This window comes from Branchiostoma floridae, chromosome 8, assembly GCF_000003815.2.
Source record: "Branchiostoma floridae strain S238N-H82 chromosome 8, Bfl_VNyyK, whole genome shotgun sequence".
Taxonomy (NCBI): domain Eukaryota; kingdom Metazoa; phylum Chordata; class Leptocardii; order Amphioxiformes; family Branchiostomatidae; genus Branchiostoma; species Branchiostoma floridae.
The window spans coordinates 3,270,114-3,292,112 of record NC_049986.1 but is presented as its reverse complement, the minus strand read 5'-3'; the positions used below and the strand labels follow the sequence as shown (position 1 = coordinate 3,292,112).

The window sequence follows — 21,999 nt, the reverse complement described above, 5'->3', positions numbered from 1 at the left end:
GTTTTGTCAGGATTTGTGCACTGTATCGGTATTTATGATATCTATATAGCTGTTATATCACACCAACTTTACAGCCACATACTCAGACTCCGTTGAACCATGTCCCCTAAACGCATAATGGAATGCGCCACACAATTTATTTTTTCTTGCCAAGCAAGTATGCAAATGTGTAGCCATTGGTGACGGGATTCGATATATTTGGGGTCTGCATGGTCTTTTACGTACTAGGCAGCCTTTTTCTATTACCCGTAATTCGTAGGGAAATCATCTTATCTGCGTAATTCGTAGCTAGGCGACCAAATTTAGCGTAATTGCTTTCCTTGACTTAGCGTAATACTTAGGGGGAACTTCTTCTGACTTTAGCGTAAATCGTTGACCCCCATGCAGACCCTTAAACGCGTTTTCAGCAGACAACGACCACAATAACCAGTTTAGTGGGCACTATATATTTTGAAAGGTCAGCAGACAATGGAGAAAAATTGCTGCCCAAGTAGCATGGTTCAGTGACCAAGTAGGACATGGTTACATAAATGCACCAAAGTGCAAATGTCAGTTGTTTTGTCACACGTTAAGAACAGAATGACTGATTAAGGTCCCGATTTCACGATTTTAATTTCAAAATTTTCATATCATCCCGGCCCTGTTAATAAAATCCACCAGGTCTTTAGACACACCTGTAGCTACTTTGGACCAGTCCTTACTCCACGCCTTCGGCAGTCTCCAGCTGCAGGTGTTGGGAGATCTGATCTTTTGACCATCCGTATTTTATATCAACCCGATCTTACCGCAGTTGATATCAGCGAAGTCTAGTGGTGCGTACCTACACTCATATTCAGGTATGCCAATTACGGGAAATAGAAATGGGCTGCCTACCTACCTACCTACCTACCTAGTCCCTTGACCTCCAGGTCGTTTGGGGGACAAGGTAGACATGAAGATCGAGAGTTGCCTCCAGGTTCATCTATCCCTAGCCAGGGTTATGCTCTCCTGTAGGTGCTGCCTACGCCTTACGTGAAAGACCATGCAGACCCCCAACTATATTGAATCCCGTCACCAATGGCTAAACATTTGCATTCTTGCCTGGCGAGAAAAGATAAATTGAGGTAATCAGGCGTACAACATGAACTTTGACCCATATTATGTATCCCCACACCGATAATATATAAGACGGAAGGACAAAGCTCAAGCTGCCAGAATCGTCGTCCCACTTTACGTGTAGAAACACAGGTAAGACCTTAAAGTATCTATGTGTTTCGTAGAATGAAGACCTTAGACTTCGACCACAATACGTTGATAACTTGTACTATACGTTGTAGGCGTTTCCTAATATAAACTCCCTGTGTAGCATTTAAGACAATTAATGCGTTACACAAAAATGGACTGAAGAAGGATACTTCTATTTTACGTTGACCTGAATACTAGTAATCTTTTGTGTGAATGTCTCCGCAAGGAGAGTATTGTGTGTCCAAGGACACCTGAAAACAGGTTTCGTTAGCTCTATAACAACTTCTTCCAGTACAACTAAACAGATTTATATGAATATCTACATGTATGAATAAGGCAACATATTCGTCTAGCATATCATTTGCACTATTGGTTCTACGGTATAAACATTCGTAGATATATTTGTCTGTTTGTACGCAATAAGGGTTATCGCCTGCCAGAATGTAGTTGAATTTATCCAACGAACAGAGTGTAGCAAATTATTTCAAGAAAGCGGACAGAAATGCATGTGAACAGCTTAATGCGTTTATCATTATATTGCAAACAATCCATAACAAAATGACTTTCGTCTTCGATCCCATTTGGGCAGAATGGACAAAAGCTCTGGTCACGGGTAATTTTAGTATCTTCTGGCCTCTACAGTTAGTTTGCGACTATGGATTCTTTCTTATCTTTGTGTTTGCTCTATGAAGTTCAAAACTGTGTATATTTGAAAGATACTTTTTGTCCGTATAAAGAAATGAATAAATGAAATGTAATAATGTGACATAAATGATACAATGAACCATCTTGCAGATGACACCCAGCTAAAATAGCCTCCACCAGACCGACTAATTACAGGGTACGGATCATTGTGGACTCCTGCCCTAATTTCACCCTGCTGCCCGGGTCAATGAACCCTAGTAGTATAGTGGCAAAACTCTCCTGGAAATTGAACTATTCTCTTCCCTTCATAGCCAGCGAACTTTGAGGCCACACTGACTTAATCGCATTGATGTTCGTGTTGCCATGGTAACCGTTTTTTGATATTTTTTTGGCGAAAATGGCTTACAATGTATTTTTTACGTTCATTTGCTATATTCTACAATTAAATCTTATGATATCAAATGTTTTTTTTCTGCGCCAACTGGTGTTTCATCTAGCAAGATGTTTAGGAGGAAAGTATTATTTGACAGGCTGTCAACAGTGAGCCTGTTATAGTAAGTGATCGCATGCAGGCCTGGTTGATCGGGTCACTTAGTTGGTATGACACTATATAGGTGTCTATATACACATAGTAGGTAATACACGTAATCAGATATATCATCATTTTTGTCCTGTACAGCTTTTGTATAAAGCATTCTATTATTTCGGCGTTTAGTCTACATGTACTGTCTTCGCTTCATATGTTTGTTTGGAAATTCTGACTTTTTTCTCTTAATGCAGATCTGTTTGTCAAATCCCCCTGCGGTGTTTCAATATCATTCAGAACCTTCCGAACCTGTTTTATCGGTACGCAAACTGCTGCAGGGCAAAGTTCTGTTTTTAGACGGTCTATTCCTAACAATGGGTATCAGGGCAGAAAGTTGCTGTCAAAATCACCAACCCTAGTTTTAGAACATGAAAAACTCACATCGGCATGGTTGCCCGGCCTCTAAAGTGTAATTTGACGACAAAACAAGGTATAATATTCCGGCAGCTAGAACTACGTTATACGGGATCAAAAGATAGATGGCAAAACCTTTTGACCCCTTTTCACTGCCTGTCAACAACACCAAACACCTAACTTTTAGAACCTACTGCAACCACAAATTTTCCTAAAAATCTGCAGTACTAATAATTGCAATGCGGTTTCAATCATGCAGAACACCATATCAGAAGTCCGTCTGTATAAGAAGGCAGCAGTAATTTTCATAACTCAACTTAAAGTTGCGTGTGCTTGTCAGCTAAGTGGATTTTCCTAAATGTTGACATTCATTTTCATTCCACAGTGTCCTATATAACATGGCGACCCCGGCTGTATCTCATCTAGAAAAAGAGAAGGGAAGTAATGGACGTGGAGAGGATCTTTCGCGTACACACAAGTGTGGCGAGTGCGGCAAGGAGTTTCGTCGACTGAGTGGCTTAAAGAGACATATGCGTTCTTACACTTGCAAGAGACCGTTAAGATGTGGGAAGTGCAGCAAACAGTTTAGTTGGCTTTGTAATCTGAAGAGACATATGAGAACCCACACCGGTGAGATACCTTATAAGTGTGATAAGTGTAGCAAACAGTTTAGTGACCAGGGCAATATGAAGAGTCATGTGAGAACTCATACTGATGAGAAACCATTCAAATGTGAGGAGTGCGGAAATCAGTTTAGTAGGATGTATCATCTGAAGAGTCATATACGGACTCACACCGGAGAGAAGCCCTATAAGTGCGAAGAATGCAGCAAACAGTTTAGTGTGTTGGGTGGTCTGAAGATACACATGCGGACACATACCGGAGAGAAGCCCTATAAGTGCGATGAATGCAGCAAACAGTTCAGTGTGTTGGGTAATCTGAAGATACACATGCGGACTCACACCGGTGAGAAGCCCTATAGGTGCGATGAATGCAGCAAACAGTTCAGTAAGATGTGTAGTCTGAAGACGCATATGCGGACTCACACTGGTGAGAAACCTTACAGATGTGAGGAGTGGCGGCAGGCAGTTTAGTCGGCTTGGTAAACTAAAGAGCCATGTGATGACTCATACCGGTGAGAAACCCTACCAGTGTAAAGAATGCAGTAGGAGCTTCCGTACCTCAGGTAATCTCCGGAGGCACATTCGAACTCACAGTGTGAAGGATGTAATAACACTTAGGACACATGTACGTGACTTAAACCTTTCAGTCAGACCATCTCCGGAGCCACAAGGCAAAGCGAACTCACCGCGATTAAACTTCACAGCAACCGATGTGGCGGTTTCATGCACGATTAAGGGTGAAACCCTACCGGTGTGACGAAACCTTACAGCTACCAGGGTGAAACCCTACATTTGTGAAGAATGCAGTAAGACTTAGAACTTCTGTCAGTCAGACCATCTCTGGAGCCACAAGCGAACTCACAGCGATTAAACTTCACAGTAACCGATGTGGCGGTTTCATGCACGATTAAGGGTGAAACCCTACCGGTGTGACGAAACCTTACAGCTACCAGGGTGAAACTCTACCTTTGTGAAGAATGCAGTAAGACTTAAAACTTCTGTCAGTCAGGCCATCTCCGAAGCCACGTGCAAACCCACAGTCGATAGATAGAAGTTCACAGCTACCGAATTAAAGGTTTAAGGCACCAGGGGGAAAAGCAAGCAGGACAATGATAGTTTGGCAAAGAGAAGCCAAGAAAATAATTTGGTCGTAGATATGGGAATGACGCAGGTTCGGTGCTACGCTATAGAATTTGATGATTGGGCTGTTTATAGAGATATAAAGATATTAATGTTTTAGTAATGGTCTGATTGCATTCATATCTTCCTAACCTACGTGGACACTACAACAGTGTGTTCTTTGTGTTGAAATCTAGGAAATGTGTTGTTTTCGACATTAGAAAGATTTATGGCAAATAAACCATTCTTAAACATACAAAATTTGTATTTTTATTTTTCACCTGGCCTTATATTAGATGTGAGAATGATATATCATTGTAGTTTGTTGTGTAGAGTAATGTAGATTTTAGATATTTGAGTGTGGATAACAAAGCTACATGGTATGGACTGGAACTGTTTACTGTTTTCTAGAGTAGGTAACATGTACGCTTGTCTGTCATATACTTACAATTAACCTTCTTTTTTAAAATATCGTCGTCGAAATCGCAAGTTTGTCAGTGCTGTAAGGTTAGATTGCACCTATGTAGTTAACACGAGTACATCTCCAGAGGCAGTTAAGAGCGTTTATCAGTATGTAAACACGACACGTTTTTGTCGACCTTCTAATAACTGGAATTCCTCAAGATATTTTTGGGGTTCATAAATATGCCGTACCGGGTCAACTTGGACTAATCTCGGTCGATTTTAGCATTTAGCTGTTATAGAAAATCTAACATGATATTCATGAACGGAATATCTGACATATCTTTAATAAAATTCATCATGCCTCAAAAGAATGGTTGGATTTGTATGTTTCTCGATCTCAGTGTTCCCTGGTTGACAAAAATGATATCGCAGCAAACAGATGTTCTACTTGAAGGGGCTGCGGTGTGAGGAAACAAGGCAACTCTTGCCTGCACACCTGCCGCGGGACCTTCCCTTCCTAATCTCATCAAATGGGCTGACCAATGGGCGAGCGTACACCTGCCGCGGGACCGTCCCTTCGTAATTTCATCAAATGGGCTGACCAATATTAATGGGCGAGCGCACACATGCCGCGGGACCTTCCTTTCCTAATCTCATCAAATGGGCTGACCAATGGGCGAGCGCCACGCTTGGGCATGGGTCACGTCAGGTCGGGTCTGGTAAAAGCCTAATGACCCAGTGAGAAGCCATACAGGTGTGACAAGTGGGGTAAACATTGCCATCAATTTAATAGTCTGTAAGAACACATGCGGGCTCACTCCGGGGAGAGAATTTACAAGTGTGAAAGTGCCAAAAACGCTTTCGTCAGGCGAGTACTCTGCGTACCCACATATGAACTCAAAGCGACGGAAGTTACAGTGTCATTGGCTGCTTCAGGATCACATCATCTCGGGTAAGTTACGGCCTGTGATTCGATGAAGCTTGCCGAGGAGTGAAAAAGGGCGCGGTCCCTCAAGGTTACCAGGGCGATGGAACGGAACATGAAATTCGAACCACTACGTGTCCGCAGTTGACCCCGCTTGACCACAACGTAGCAGAACGGTCCAATGTCATAATGTAACGATACATTGCGAAAACAGGAACTCACTATGTATGGGGCACACTCACCACTTTTGGTAAAACGTCAAAATTCTAACCGTATTAGATATTGATGAAGAATGTATCAAATATTGACATAATTCGATGCCTATGACAAAAAGAGGCCCTCGCGGAAGCCGCATGATGGTACCGTCCGAGCCCGTTCGATCGAACGGCCGAACCCTTGGGTTGTGAAATGGCGGGAAAACGACAGCGGCGCTGAAAGCGGTTCTGAAGGACTGTTACCATCGCATTTACGGGCTTCGTCCTCGGTGACAACAGTACTTTTGCTGACAATATAGACAAATTCGTATTTATAATCCCTTTTAAAAGAAATTTATCCATCGCTATTTGTTTTGATCATGAAAGGATTTCCTCTAGAGCGGATTATTGACCAAAAATTAGAAAAAAAATCCATTTTACCTATTTTTTACCCAAAAAAAGTTATGATGAATTAATATACAACAAAATAGCGACGGACAAACTAAATCAACTTGATTTTATCTGTCATCCTGTGAAATATGAGGGTCCAGAACGTTGTCTCCACCGAGGACAGGGCACATGAAATGAACCTAATATTTTTTAACCAAAATGTGTGTTTTTTAACCCAAAAATCTATCATATCAACATAATTTGTCCGGTGTTTTATTTCATTTAATTACTACTAGCACCTTGTGAAATTTCATTGCAATACGACAATGCTATCGAATTTTACAAGCATGTACCCATTTTACCTTGTCTACCGCAGTGTCACATGCCGTAATTGACCAGAGGTTGTTCATGTAAGAAATCCTAACAATCAACCAATCAATCAATCAATCAATCAAATGGTTTATTTGTCAGAACGGCGTGGCAGCCAAAGGCTGAATTGTGCCCTCTTTACAAAACATCTCTTGCGTCACATATTGTTACACAACATCATACATTTAAAACAATTTTTAAAAGCATTCACACGTACAGCATTAAAATAATGTATCGGCGTTAAAATTATATCATAGGTTAAATCTAATATCGTCTAGATCACTTCATGGAATTGAGAATGCGCAGCAATGATGGGACTGGGCTATTGGAAAACCTAACAGTTCTGCAGGCTGGTAATGCTAGCTTATTCGAGTTTCTTAGTGACCTTCCGTGCATGCGTTAGTCCCATGGGAGCTGGTACTAACTCGGCAGTTCTTTCAGAGGCTGCCATGCTGTTTGCGAACCTGGCACACAGGTTAGCTCTTCTGCTAGCAAGTCTGTCTAGCTTACATACACCAAGTGCTGTGTTGTAGTCTGTGTAGTTCCTCCCAAGAATAATGCGTAGTGCCCGCTTCTGCACACGTTCGATGGCTGCTGTTTGCTGGTTTGTTAGACTATGATGCCAGACAGGTACACAGTACTCCAGAACTGGCCGGATAAACCCAGAGTATACCGCGACAAGATCAGGTAGTGGGACGCCAAAAGTTTTCAGTCTTCTAAGCATGAAGAACCTTTGGCCTGCTTTTTTGGTCATCTCGCCTACTTGTTTCCCCCATTTCAGATCTGACTGCAGCCACAGTCCTAGAACTTTGACAATCTTCACAGCTTCAAGCAGTTTCCCATCAATGGTTATCGGGGTTTTCAGGAAACACACGGTGAAAGTGAGACACTTCTTTGGGTTGAGTTTAAGCTGTGTGTCCTTGGACCATTTGTTCAGCGCGTTCACATTTTCTTGGAGGTGTGACTGTTCGAGGATACTTCTGTTTTTCCAAGGGAAAGATCATCGACGTACTTCCATCGGTCGTCAAGCGCAAGACAGGCGTCGTTAATCAAGCAAAGAAAGATTATGGGGCCCAGTTTTGTACCTTGTGGTACGCCGGTAGTGAGTGTTTGCCAGTCTGACAATGAGTCCCCATATCTAACACGCTGGCGTCTTTCTGAGAGGAAATCAACAATCCAGGGTATGATGCAAGGTCGCGTTCCCATGCCCAGGAGTTTACTGATGGCTTGTTCGTTGTTGGTGGTGTCAAATGCCTTAGTAAAATCTGTCAATACGATGGTACCCACATTTTTGCTCCTCTCTGCACCTTGGAACAGGAAGTGTGTTAAGCTGACTAGACAGTGTGTAGTGGAACTACGTTTGATACCTCCAAACTGCCTCCGATCTATATTCCTCCATATGTCTGACAACACCCATTTCGCGACAAAACCCTCACAAATCTTCGCGAATATCGCGGTGAGGGATATTGGGCGCAGTTTGTCGATAACAGCCGGTTGTTCTTTGGGGATGGGGGTAACCACAGCCTCTTTCCACTGAGAGGGTACTGCACCTTCCTTAAGCGACATGTTAAGTATGTCCGCAAGTGGCTCGGCAAGTTCACAGGCAAACATCCTGATCAATCTCGGTGCGATACCATCCGGGCCTCAAGCCTTGCCGACTCTGACACGTCTCAGCTCCTCATACATGTCCCAGGGATGGATCTCCGGTGGTAGAGAGGGTGCAGGTAGGTAAGAAGGCAGCTGACTGGTACATTCCGGGGGAGACTGCTGGGAAATACTTGCTAGGTGTTTGTTGATAGCGTCTGCCGCAGCTTTATGGTCAGTTGGATCGACATCGGGCACGTGGATCACGCAGGGAGGCTTGACGATGTTGCACATGGTTTTGAGTTCCTTATACCAGGTGGCTGGATTTTCTACCTTAAGCTGCTGTACCTTGTCCACGTAGTGCCTTTTCTTTGCTCGTTTTATGTCTCGTATAACCTTGTATCTGAGTCTTTTCCATGTCTCTTCCTTCCCACCGTGGAACGCTTCTTGGCGTCTACGGATCATATCCTTGATGGCTGGTGTGATCCATGGCTTATCCGATGAATGGATGTTCACAGCTTTTATGGGGAAGAATTTATCGATGTGCTCAGTCAGGGTCTTGTAGAAGAGATCTGTTTTTGTAGCGGTGTTGGTGGCATTACGGACTTCCTGCCAGTCATGCTGGGTGATCCATGTTCCGAATGCTCAAACATTGGAGTCTTTGAGAGGTCTCACTACACGACGGTGGGATTTGTTCTGCACGTTGATCACTTTTGGCGACCAGACCACGGAGTTGTGATCACTCAGACCAACTGGTGTGCCTACAAGTGGTGCATCATACAGAGAATGGATGTTTGTAATGATCACATCTAGCACTGCATTCCCTCTTGTTGGTCGGTCTACAACTTGCTGCAGAGAGTTACCTTGGCAAAGGCGAGTCGTATCGGTCCGATTTAAGTCCCCAAGTATGACAATCCCGATGTCAGGATGCTTAATCCGCAGGGCGTCGGTCATGTTGATGAGATGATCGACAAGAAGGTCCTGGTGCGGCGAATCCGGGGGTATGTAGGTGGCACAAACTGCGAGTGACGATACAGAGCGAGGAAGTTGGTGAGGGCGCAACCACACCCAGAGACATTCCAGTTCTTCAGGAACTTGAACTTCCTGGAGTTCTCGTGAGGGAATGTTGTCGCGCACATATACAGCTACTCCTCCTCCTCGTCGGTCCGATCGGCATTTCAGGAATGCCGTGAATCCATCCATATTTGTCAGCTCCCTTGCATGGTCGGTTGATGCCCAGGTTTCACTGACGACCGCGACGTTGGCTCCACTGTCCGAAACTACGGTTTCAAATTCGTCCATCTTGTTGAGTAGATAACGTGCATTGCAGAGGAAGAAGCTCAGAGGGTGTCGGTCCTTGTAATGCTGTTAACAAATTTGTTCTTAATTAATGCCAGCTGTGGTAATTGGAAATAACATGCATTTAATGTGTAATTTCTTTCCCGATGTGACCTCTGAAACTATCTTGATCAGCATTAGCGGTCGGTTGTGATAAAGAAGTTGTAATAAAGAATTCCTTTGTAGTGTAACCTTCTCTGTGTTGTTGCATGCTCCATATTCTGTTGATGGACTAGAAGTAGTGTGGAAATGAGACCGTTTGAACTGCTTAGACACCGTCTTTTGAAAATAATGTAGAGCTTAGTTATAGATGTGTTTTCTTTGCTTCAGTTGCTAAAGTTCTAATTATCACTTTATATTTAATGGCCGTAAATAAACTCAAGCTTTCACTATCAATTTTAGCGCATATAATAGTTGTGTATGAATCAAGATGCTCCTATGTAACCTTTGCCTTTACTGGTGCGCTGTAGGCTACTAGAGATTCCATAATCTAGTTTTGTCAATATACTGTATTGTCATTTTTATCATTGTTTGCCAGGTTGTCCTTCTTTTTTGTTCCTTTGTAAATTAGCCTCTTAAAACTCGGGTGATATTGGCCGATAACATGCCAGAGCTGGCCAGAAAAGTACAGTTGACACACCCCTAACTATGTCACACTATGGTTTAGTCGGCCATTTTTGTTTCACCGGGGTAATCAGGTATGTAAACTTTGACCTTTCACCACCTCAAGTACTGACCCGTGATTCAGCTTGGCCGCCATTTGCAATAGCGACAGGAAGATTATTTCTCTTCATCTAACACGATTTTTAAGACGATTCAGCGCATTATTGACACAATAACCCATAACCTCACACTGGTAATATCTGTATTGATTATTGACTTGTCTCATGTTGTCTGCTTTTCCCTTATGCAAATCAGCACACGTAACGCGGTGCTTTCCTTTGTTAACTGACCCACCGAACCGGTTTTGTCATACCTACTCAGTCACGATATACCCCGTCTTGACCGCCCTGTTTCTGTCAGTACTGACTTTGAAGCAGCGAGGACCTGTGTCGACGTGAAAACATCGCAAAGTACTTTGGAGTATCAGCGTATCTCGGTAAGTGCTGACTTTGGTTTGGTTGTTGTTGTTGTCTCTAACCGCTTCAGTTCGTCGGTATATGGTCACATGTGCGCATGCTTTCCCTCACCTCCTTCTCTCTTTGTGCTTCCAAACACATGTATTTCACTCTCGCTGCTTTTTCGAATTTTCCAATTGTTCGACTTTTGCACACTGTAGGCGGTATCACTTCAAACTTCCTTTCTTCTATTACTTTTGTCGTCTGTCCTCACTTGCATTTCTCACTCTCTTCTTATCATTCATTGTTCAAATCTTCTCGTATTTGTCAAGTATTTGACCAAGGCTTTTTCAGTTTTTGGAGTTTTTCTACTCCTTCCTTGTTCATCTCCTCCGCTGATCCTGCATAAATTCCTAGATTATCTGGATTCACAGTTATCATTCCCTCCTCCCTCAGACAGTGTCAGGTATGTGTCTCTCTGCAATTCCTCTCTTTGGTTTTGGTTTCCTGTGTTTATGACTATGACTGTGTCACCAGTGTGCGAAAGAATCTGTAAATACCCGCCATGCATCTAAAGCAGTGGAAGATAACGCGCATTTTATTTCCAAGTGTTCATTTGTCATCTGTCTGCTTAGTCAGTTCGAGACCTTGGAGTCGGGTACTAGTATGTGAACGTGTTTAGATAGTCAGGAGAGTTTGGCCAAATGGGGACAAATAAGTAAACTTTGGGTTTTCTGTCAGACGTTTGCAGCAGGCTGCAAACCAGTATGTGCAGTTCAGTCCTAGACCTATTAATTCCTACCAGACTTTTCTTCCTAACTTGGCCAAATCCTACTATTACTATTCGACCAGCCGGGATTCTGGCAGAGACTAACGCAGATCCTCCTAATACAATGTTATTAAATCTCTAAGCAGATGTTGGGGTGGAGGATTGTAATATTTTCTTACGGCTGGGCTCCAATCTTTGTCATTCGAGATTTTGACAATATGCCGAATCAATATCTAACGCTGTTTTACATTAATTGTAAATTCTTCTCAGAAAAATATTAAATTCTTCCCTAATGGAAACATATTGAATTCTTCTCTAGATGAAAACTTAAAAAAAAAATGGAAATAGAAAAATTAATTCCAATCTCTTTGAAAACCACACAAGCAGTCACTGCTTTCGCCACCCTCTAAAGAAAAACGGTACATTGTTACAAGTAGCCTCAATCACAGACTTGCAGCAGCGCTGATGGCCTCTACGGAAACTTCCTATCCCGGCAATGGAGTTACCTTACCCCATGATGAAACGCCAAACAACTGCTCCTTCCTAAAGTTACAAGCCAGAATTAATAGCTATAGAAGTCTGCGAAGCAGGCTAATTGTAAGAAGATTTCAACCAGAAGATCCATGGTTCTTGTACACTTATTACACTTATTATTCACACTCCTGCCGTTTGGAAGGAACCAGCAATAATTCCCATCAATTTACACAGTAGTTAACGTTACTTATGCTTGACAACTGAGTCCTTTGTGGCCTATGTTATAAAACCAACCGTTTCTTTCCTGAATTTTAAAATTTATTTCCATTCCTGTAGTGTCAGAGACCTATTCAACATGGCGACCCCGGCTGTATCTTGCCTGGAACAAGAAGAGCCTCTTCCACGTACCCACAAGTGTGGCGAGTGTGACAAGGAGTTTCGTCAACTGAGTGACATGAAGAGACACATGCGGACTCACACTGGCGAAAAACCTTTTAGGTGCGAGGATTGTTGCAAACAGTTTAGTGTGCTGAGTAATATGAGAAGACATATGAAGACTCATACTGATGAGAAACCTTACAAATGTGAGGAGTGCGGCAAGCAGTTTAGTCAGCTGGGTAACCTAAGGAGTCACATGCGGACTCACACCGGTGAGAAGCCCTATAAGTGCGAAGAATGCAGCAAACAGTTTAGTGAGCTGTGTAGTCTGAAGAGGCACATGCACACTCACACCGGTGAGAAACCTTACAGATGTGAGAAGTGCGGCAAGCAGTTCAGTCAGCTCGATAATCTGAAGAGTCATATACGGACTCATACTGGTGAGAAGCCCTACAGGTGCGATGAATGCAGCAAACAGTTCCGTGATCTCAGTTCTCTGAAGAGTCATATGTGGACTCACACAGGTGAGAAACCTTACAAATGTGAGGAGTGCAGCAAACAGTTCAGTAATCTTGCTCATCTGAAGAGTCATATGCGAACTCATACCGGTGAGAAGCCTTACAAGTGCGAAGAATGCAGCAAACAGTTTAGTGACCGGAGTAATCTGAAGAGGCATATGCGGACTCACTCTTGTGAGAAACCTTAGTGTGACAGACAGTTTAGTGAGCTGGTTTCCTTGAAGAAGCATATATGGACTCATACTGGCCCTATAGGTGCGCTGAATGCAGCAAACAGTTCAGTGTGTTCAACAACTCAAATGCGAGGAGTGCGTCAGACAGTATGCTTGGTGATCTAAAGATACACATGCGAACTCATGCCGTTGAGAAGCCCTATTGATGTGAAGGTTACAGGCAAGTTCGGCATCAGGGGAAATCGTAAGAGACAAGTATAGTAGGACGAACAGAAGCCACGCACCAAAGTTTTCTCGTGTGACGCTTGTTCACCTTTATTGAAATCTTAGCATTTGCGCTACTTTTCTGTTATTTTTTTTTTACTTAACTGGACAGTAACTTTTGCGAACCCTACACCCCTTCAGTCAGATACGATGAGGAATTATGATGATGATGACGACGATGGTTACATGGTGGTTACATAGTGGTTTACCCGTTTACACAGATCTCTAGAAACACATTGTTGATACATAGAAGACTACCTGGAATATAACAATTGCAGTGGGTTTTTTCAATTGTTTAATAGTTTAGGTAAAGCTAGATTGGCAGGACATCGTAGTTTGGTAGTGAGAAGAAGTCTTAGAGTGTATGGTATGTGCCTCTAGATTTTAGATACTTAGGTGTAGATAACATAGTTAACGTTACATGTACATGTTATTGACTAAAATTGTTTATTGGTATCTTAAACTGAACCGCATTGATATTGACTCATTGAAGAATACCTGTAATACAACAGTTGCAGCTAGCGTATTTGAAGTGTACCATAGTCTAGGTAACGCTAGATCGTCAGGTCATCGTAGTTAGGAAATTAGAATAATGTAGGCGTCTCTCTAGGTTTAAGTATTTCAGTAGCTACACGTACACGGTATAGACTAGAACTTGATTTGAAGAATATGTAACATGTAAGCATTTCTGTCATAGAATTACAATTGACCTTCTTTTTAAGATGTTGTCGTTGAAATAGCAAGTTTCTTAGTACTGTAATGTTAGATTACATTGAACCCCTCTATGTAGTTAACACGTGTACATAAGATAGGCTGTTGAGACTGTTAATCAGTATGTAAACACGACATCGTCTGGTCGACCTTCCAACAACTCGAATTCCTCTAGAATTTTTTGGGGGTTTGTAAATATGCCGTACCTTCAAATTGAACTCGTCTTTAATGTCGATGTTGGACTTTAGCTGTAATAGAAAATGTGACATAATCTTGATCAACGGAATATCTCACATATCTTCAATAAAATGCAACATGCCTCAAAAGTATGCAGTGTTTCTCCCTGGTTGACAGAAAAAAATGATGATGGCAGAAATAATATTGCGGCATACAGATGTTTTCCCTGAAGGGGCTGCGGTGTGCGGAAACAAGGCAACTCTTGCATGCAAACCTGCCGCGGGACCTTCCCTTCCTAATCTCATCAAATGGGCTGACCAATGGGCGAGCGCCACGCCTGGGCACAGGTCAGGTCAGGAAATAGCCGGATGACCCGAGGGCCAACTACGCCGTATGAACGCATCAGAGATCGGTGACCGCGTGCACGGGAGCCGGGCTCCATTCCGATGCTTCCTCCTTTTCTATTTCGTTACTTAAGTTGCTCGAATTGCGGACGGAGAGAATACAGAAAACAACAACATTTGAATGTTGATACCAAAACAAAACAAAAGTACTAACCGGAGCAAGGCGCCAACAGCGGTGTTCGCGAGCGAGGCGGGTGGGCGGACGCAAATGGTTTATAAACACCATTCAGCCACACAATGATAACGATATCTTTATGTTATATGACAGAAACTAACTGATGCTTAATAAATGTGAGCACGATGTTATTATCATACTTTTTCGATATAAATGTGGTCATCTTCTTCTTACAGACGTCGCTGTTACGTTACAGTGTCCAAACATATACACATTGAGTCGCCAGGACACTCAGTTCCTCTTGAAAAGGTCAAAATCCTTGACTCAGAGCCGGAGTTCTTTGCAAGAGGAGTAAAGGAGGCTGTGTACATCCGTGCCCACCGTCCATCACTAAACAGAGACGGGGGCGACACAGGTTATCTGGCATCTACGACCCTCTGCTGCAGTCGTGTGTCCCTGACGTCACGTCCGGAAGTTACAGCCGACGGGTCCATTCCGTGAACATGGCTGACGGAGTCGGCTGAAAATTTGGGGCAAGTCCCAATTAATCTTAGTGTTGGTTAAGTAAAGTTTAGTTTTTCCACAATCACATTCGTTTTTATTTCAGTATGTCTTTGACATATTACTAGCCTGTTGGATAACAAATTGCCCAATACATGTCTTGGGGAACATTTTTTATCTTATATTCCTGAAGTTAAAACAATTGAAAGAAAACTAAATGTTGTTGTATTTCGAAGAAACAGCCTGTCAAGCACATGTACATGTATGCTGTGACTCATTTGGTGCAATAGATGACAGGTTCCATAAATAAAAATAAAAAAACTTTAAAAATAGTATGAGAGAAACTAAGTGTGTTTCCTTCTTTTTTTACGCTTTCCATGAAGACTTTAAAAAATATCTTTATATTTTACAGTTCTGCTTATTAAATTCACCCACAGATGATGGACAGGTTTGATCAGGTGTTCTACACATTCCATTCCATGTGTCTTGTTTAACGAAAAAAAATATATAAAATAATTCGTGTCTTTGAGTTCCCTTTTTTCTTAACTGCTATAAAGCCATGTTTACACAATCTTTTTTTACTTTGTGTAACATAAGACTGATGTTGCAGCACATGCGTAATCGGAATTGTGAAGAAGCTAATCGTATACAAGCCAAGAGATCTTCAATTTCTGAAGTTTGACCTAAAACACAATTGCGGACACTGTTATTGTAGTTGCTGTAAGCTTTGTTGATTCGTATGAGAAAATACTGTAACAGGTCCAAGCTGCGCTGGACAGTATCCTGGGAACAGACCATGACGTGCCCACCCTGGCCCACAGGTCCCAGCTCCCGTACATCGAGGCTACTATCATGGAGATCCAGCGCATCAGGGCCATCGCTTCCCTCAGTGGTCCTCACACTGTAACAGAGGACACAACTTTCCGAGGCTATGATATCCCGCAGGAAGGCAGGTAAGTTATTTATAAATCGTTGCTATCTTCGTTATGGCTTGCTGAACATTGACCTACACCGCAATGCAACACTTGCACATGCGCACTCGGAACTGTGGGGGTCATTCCTGGGTCGTAGGTAAGAGAGGTAGATGTGAGGATTTTTTCATGTTTCTTCAATTGAGTAATCACAAACAAATCAGCTCTTTATGGGTTTCAATCGCAAAATGATGTTTTCACAGTCATACCATTACGGCTCAGACAACGAAAGTTATAACGAAATGTGTTTACTGTACATTCTCTTCAAAGATTCTTCCTAACCTGTGGTCAGCTAACATGGACTCGGAGTTCTGACCGGACCCAGATAAGTTTGACCTCCGTATACGTAGGTCCCTTGACTCTGACGGCAAGGTGGTCTGTAGACCGGAATCCTTCATGTCATTTCTACTGGTAAGCGGCTTCAACTCAAAGTCCAACAAAACCACAAGGAATGTTTTGAACCTTAAAATATCAAGATATTCAAACAAGTTATTGATGTCATAAAAAATGTCTTGTCTGTAATTTTGTTTCATTCTTTCTTATTACCTATTCTACAGGTCACCGTGTCTGCCTCGGTGAGCAGCTGGCTCGTTTCTTGCCTCCTGAAACACTTCACCTTCAAGTTGCCAGAGGGCGCCTTACGTCCAGTGTTGCAAGAAAGTTTGGTCCCAAGAGATTTTTGCGCTGTTGGGTACTGTGCTGTTGGGTATATAAATTATATATGTGTATTTTTCTGTGACACAGTGTGCATGTGTGTGTGTTTGTGTATATACATATTTGTGTGTGTGTGTGTGTGTGTGTGTGTGTGTGTGTTTGTGTATATATGTGTATGTGTGTCTGTGACGCACAGAGGCAATGTCAAGGACGGTTGGCCCAAAACACTGTAAGATATTTCGCCGTAGGTTATCGTTTGGCGTAGCGTGACTGCGCAAGTTGGGTTACACCCTGTCTATACTCTGTCTACAGCACAGATATCTGTACGTTAAATTGTTTACTCCTGCAGACCAGTTTTGACTCAAGCAGCCAACAAACGTGTTACAATTCACTACGGGCAACCAAACAAGGTAAGCTAGACGTTCTGTTGGTCTCTACCAGTCTAAGTACGCTGACTATAAGATAAATTTGCAATTGCCAGGGGTGTCTGGCCACCGAAGGGTTTGATCGGCCAGGAGGGGGAATCTTTCCCTTTCCGCGGACTGACTCGCCTGGCCTAATATGCCCTTTTCGCCAAATTCTAAGATCCATGCATATCCCCTTAGGAAGGCCTGGTGAAGGCTAACGGTCTGTTCTTTGCTTGAATGTTCGCCAAACACTCTGAAGGAGGAAACTTTGTATAATTGTGAAAGGGGGAGGGAACTGGCGCCTTGGGAACTTACACAGTGTGTATTGAAGTTCATTGGAATGTGAAAAATATTTAAAAATAGCGATCATTCGGTTAAAAAAATTGATCAGCTCATCAGGCTACTTATTAACGATCACAAAGTGGTAAAAACACTACAGAGCCAAATCAAGCCAAAGCCGATTATAAGCTACATGGACTCAGTGACCTGTCAGTCCGGGTCTATATAACTTATGATCTATGGCCATTGAGGCCTTTCAGGCTCTTTTGCTGGTGTAAACCCTGCTGAAAACTCACAAATTTTGTCCTCAGATTGGTTTTGTAATCAAGTCAAAGCTCACGGACAGGACCATTAAAGTAGATTTTAATTTGTGATGTTTTTCTTTCTTATTATATCGGAGACGTGTGAATCGGCTTGGTCTGACATAGGTGTGTCATTGTGCACGTGTAACCTTCCTGAACCTTGCGACAATCTGTTTAAGGTACCGCCCAGGAGTCTTCTGTCCCGATAAATTGAGTCATGCCTTTGGAAGTTTTTCTGGACCCTCTACACTGTCTGACCGTCTGGAAAAAATATTTGCTTTGCGTTGAGATCATTTTCAAGAATCTTGAGACTTATTAAAATGATGCTTTTAAAGAATTTAGCTGGAATATGAACCTAGCCTAGAATATACTAGTGACAACACTAAAGCCATTTAGTGTGAAACATTGTTGAATGTTATATACACAGTTCTATAGAACCCCAATTTATACTGGTTGGTAGACGCCATTGTGACAAGTCATAATTTCTAGACACCGCCTAAAAGCTGATTCATCTCAGTCAGGACAACATTTTTTTTCTAGTAAGAAATCTAGATACATTTAGATACTTTAATACAATTTTTACAGGGCTGATATGAAAGTTGAAATTTGAACAAAGTTAATTTTCCAAAAGTGCAAAGTTCTAGATGCATGTTGCATGTCTTGATTATCAATTTTATATGATATAACCTTGGATTATGTAACAGTTATTTGGGTCAGGCTGCATAGTTTGATGGTGTTCCTATGAAAATCAGTACAGAATATTTGAATCTTTTGACAGTTATTGTTTCAATGGAGCGTCAAACATTCAGCATTTGCTTGCAAGTCTAAATTCGTCCACCTGAATCGTCCATATTATTTTTCCCAACAGAAACATGTCAGTGTCCAATATAACCGCCGTCCCAGGTTCTGTGGATGATATCACCAAACCGTGGGTTCTACAGATCTTCAACAACATTGACCCTGATGTCACCATCACTCAAGTCGACATCACTGGACCAATAGGAGAAGGGCTTGGAGCCATGAGCGATCTTGTTGCCTTGGTTACCACGGGGACCAAGAACGGTAAAGAAGAGCGGTACAGTCTGGTGGTGAAGCTGACAAGTTTCCGATGGATGAAGATGGCGGAATACTTGTCTGTGGAGGACTACATCATGTTTGATACGGGGGAGGTCAAGTTCTACTCTGTGACCGTCACAGATTTTCTATCACTATTTAGTATTGAAAACCCGGAGTCCGAAGTTAAAACCAAGTCAGAAGGTTATAACAAATCTTGTAGAAATGTCTTGCCGGTTCCCAAATGTTACTTCACCGCGAGTGACCAGACCTCTAACATGTCTGTCCGAGTTCTGGAGAATCTAAAAACACGAGGATTTTCAATCAAGCCGTACCCGCAAACGTTAGAGGTTGCTGAGATGAAGTTGACGGTAGGAGCTCTGGCCCGGATCCACGGTCTTTCTCATCGGCTGGAACTCCAGTTAGGAACCCGCCTACCCGACAGGTATGACTGGTTCGTGGAAATGTACACAACTGAAAAACAACCGTGGTACTCCAAGTACTACAAGGAGGGGTTGGAGACTTTCGCAGCAGCCTTTCCTGGTAAGGAGGGTCTGATGGAGTGTCTGAGGAAGCTGGATGGTGTAGCGATTTTGAAAGAGGCAGTGGAGAACCCCGCCAGACTGAAGGTGCTGTGTCATGCTGACTGCTGGAATAACAACATCATGTTCAAGGTACAGTCCAACATCTCCTGTACTTCTTTAGTGTCCTGCGTGCTGTCAATAGTATCCTGTTTCAAAAATTTTGCCTAGTTCAAGTCCTCTACGCCAAAAACCAGCATTTCTGTCAGTACGTCAGTATTTCCTGAGGTGTGTGTGCACACGTGCAGCCTGCCAGTATGTAAGGCGGGGATAATGTAATGGGATATTTGGAGAACTGGATTTCTGGTTTGGCTCTGCTCCAATGTTGTAGACGTATAGAAAGTGATGTCTTGTTGCTACACCTACGCATGCCTAGAAATTCAGGGATACCTACTCATTTCGAGATTGTTTGATTTTCACAGCTTTACAAGTTATCTATCCGTGAGTGTTCAACGGGGAAATAGTGTAATGGGATATTTGGAGAATTGGATTTCTGGTTTGGCTCTGCTCCAATGTTGTAGACATATAGGAAGTGATGTTTCATGGCTGGCTACACCTACGCATGCCTGGCCATTCAGTGATACCTTCTCATTTAAAGATTGTTTGATGTTCACGGGGTTACACATTATCTGTCCTTGTGTGTTCAATTAGTACGAAGATGGAAAAGCCGTAGACGTCAAGCTTGTGGATTGGGGGATGGTGTCCTACCGGCCGCCGACCTTTGACCTGGTTTACCTCTTCATTTTTCAAACTTGGGACATTTTGCAAAATCACCGGGCCGACATCTTGAAACATTATTACCAAGAACTACAGAAGACTTTGGGAGAAAACAGTGAGTGCGCAATGCGTTTAAGATATGTATGTACGTGAAACGCAATTTCATTGCATTTTACAACCCACTAACATATTTGTAAAAAGTTGTGAATGCTTCAATACGCATAACATCACTTTTAATTTGTAGGTGGTATGAAAGGGCACTTTTTTAAGGGAAATTCCTATGGTCAATATATCAAGATGACATGCGCAGTGTTTAGAAATTCCCATGAATTTACTCTAGTTTGCGTTTTTTGGTCTCAAATGAGGTTTCTTGTGTTCGCTTATAGAACAATGTAGAACAATTCTGTGAATGAAAAATATATCAAAAGATTTCAGAGGAAGAAACAACAAAGACTTTGGGACAAAACAGTTAGTTTTTCTGATATAGCAGTTAGCGGTTCGACCAATGAGAGAGAGACTGCATGTCCGTCAAGTATTTTGAATTTGTGTATGTTATTTAGAATTTGTACGTTTTGACGGAGGTAAAAGAGACTGTAGAATCGGTCTATTGACTGTCTTTATGTACTTGTACAGCAACATTATGTTTTGTTTCCCTACAGAAGCCACTGGTCCACAGTTGTACACGCTGGATCAGTTGGAGGCAGACTTCCGAGCTGACTTTAGGTTCGCCGTGTACCAACGCCTACGGCTGTCGTACGGAATAGCTCTACTCCCCAGCCAACTAACAGACCTGCTGAGGATCGTGCAGCAGTTGAAAGAGTGGGGAGTCATCTGAAGAAGATTGTTCTGCGCATGTGCATTCAAAGAAACAGTATCAAACCCTGCAGAATGATTCAGATTGTCATAGCAAATATAAAAAAAACAAGGTCCTAATAACAGCAACTTTCAAATTTTGGGAAACCAACCTTGTACACAAATTGAAACTTTCAAGTGTCTTATTGCATCTACAATACTAGTACCTGTTTGCAACATGAAAATGTCTCCCTTATAACTGGATTAGGTTCGATATTTATGTGTCTAGTAATATGGCTAATGATATGGTTTACATTTGGGAGTCTTTAAACAGGGGCTATGTAGACCGTACATTTATGTAACTGTCAGTCATGTCTTACACTACCAGAACAAGCCAGGCAACCATGTTCATTGACTATGTAACAATTCATAAATCATCCGTCATGACTTCAATCTTTCCCAAGTATAGATCTGCTTGCTTTGATCTAAAAGTTCATCTCGATGGCGTGCCTTACGATGAGTTCGTTCAGCTGATAATGTTGGAATTGTAACGTTACGTCGGACCCAAAGACATCAAAAAGTGCTACATTTTGAGGACGTAGACCTGTATTCTTTTCTCTCGCAGATTCTGAAGTCGACTGGCGGCATTTTTGTAATATTATTTTTGTTTCACAAAAATGAATTTATGCCTACCTTCTCGGCCGTTATAGTTATTCAGAAAGAACCCATAATCACTCCACACTAAATGTTTCTTGGTGGGAATACCAGCAACTTTTATTGACTGGCATAAAGCATAACAAAGAGGAGAAACTTTACAAACCAAAATGGAAATCATTTTGCACAAATTGTCATGCCTGACATATACGATCATTACACTTATTGTGTATCTGAAAATGTTTTACAAACGTTGTAATATAACCAACAATCAATCAAGAATGGTCTGTG

General features: G+C 42.2%; 2 protein-coding genes across 2 annotated transcripts; both read left to right on the top strand.

Annotated features, from left to right (window-relative positions):
* Window positions 1-31: 31 nt before the first annotated feature.
* On the top strand, window positions 32-21,685 carry LOC118420481. Its single transcript, XM_035827307.1, has 4 exons — window positions 32-1,227; window positions 18,780-19,638; window positions 20,197-20,377; window positions 20,922-21,685. The coding sequence occupies exons 2-4, from the start codon at window positions 18,784-18,786 to the stop codon at window positions 21,095-21,097; spliced, it is 1,212 nt and encodes a 403-aa protein (XP_035683200.1). The 5' UTR covers window positions 32-1,227; window positions 18,780-18,783; the 3' UTR covers window positions 21,098-21,685.
* On the top strand, window positions 10,522-14,415 carry LOC118420527 (zinc finger protein 678-like). The gene is made up of 2 exons (XM_035827371.1): window positions 10,522-10,855; window positions 12,394-14,415. Exon 2 carries the CDS (start codon window positions 12,413-12,415, stop codon window positions 13,139-13,141), a length of 729 nt encoding a protein of 242 aa, XP_035683264.1. The 5' UTR covers window positions 10,522-10,855; window positions 12,394-12,412; the 3' UTR covers window positions 13,142-14,415.
* Window positions 21,686-21,999: the final 314 nt, after the last annotated feature.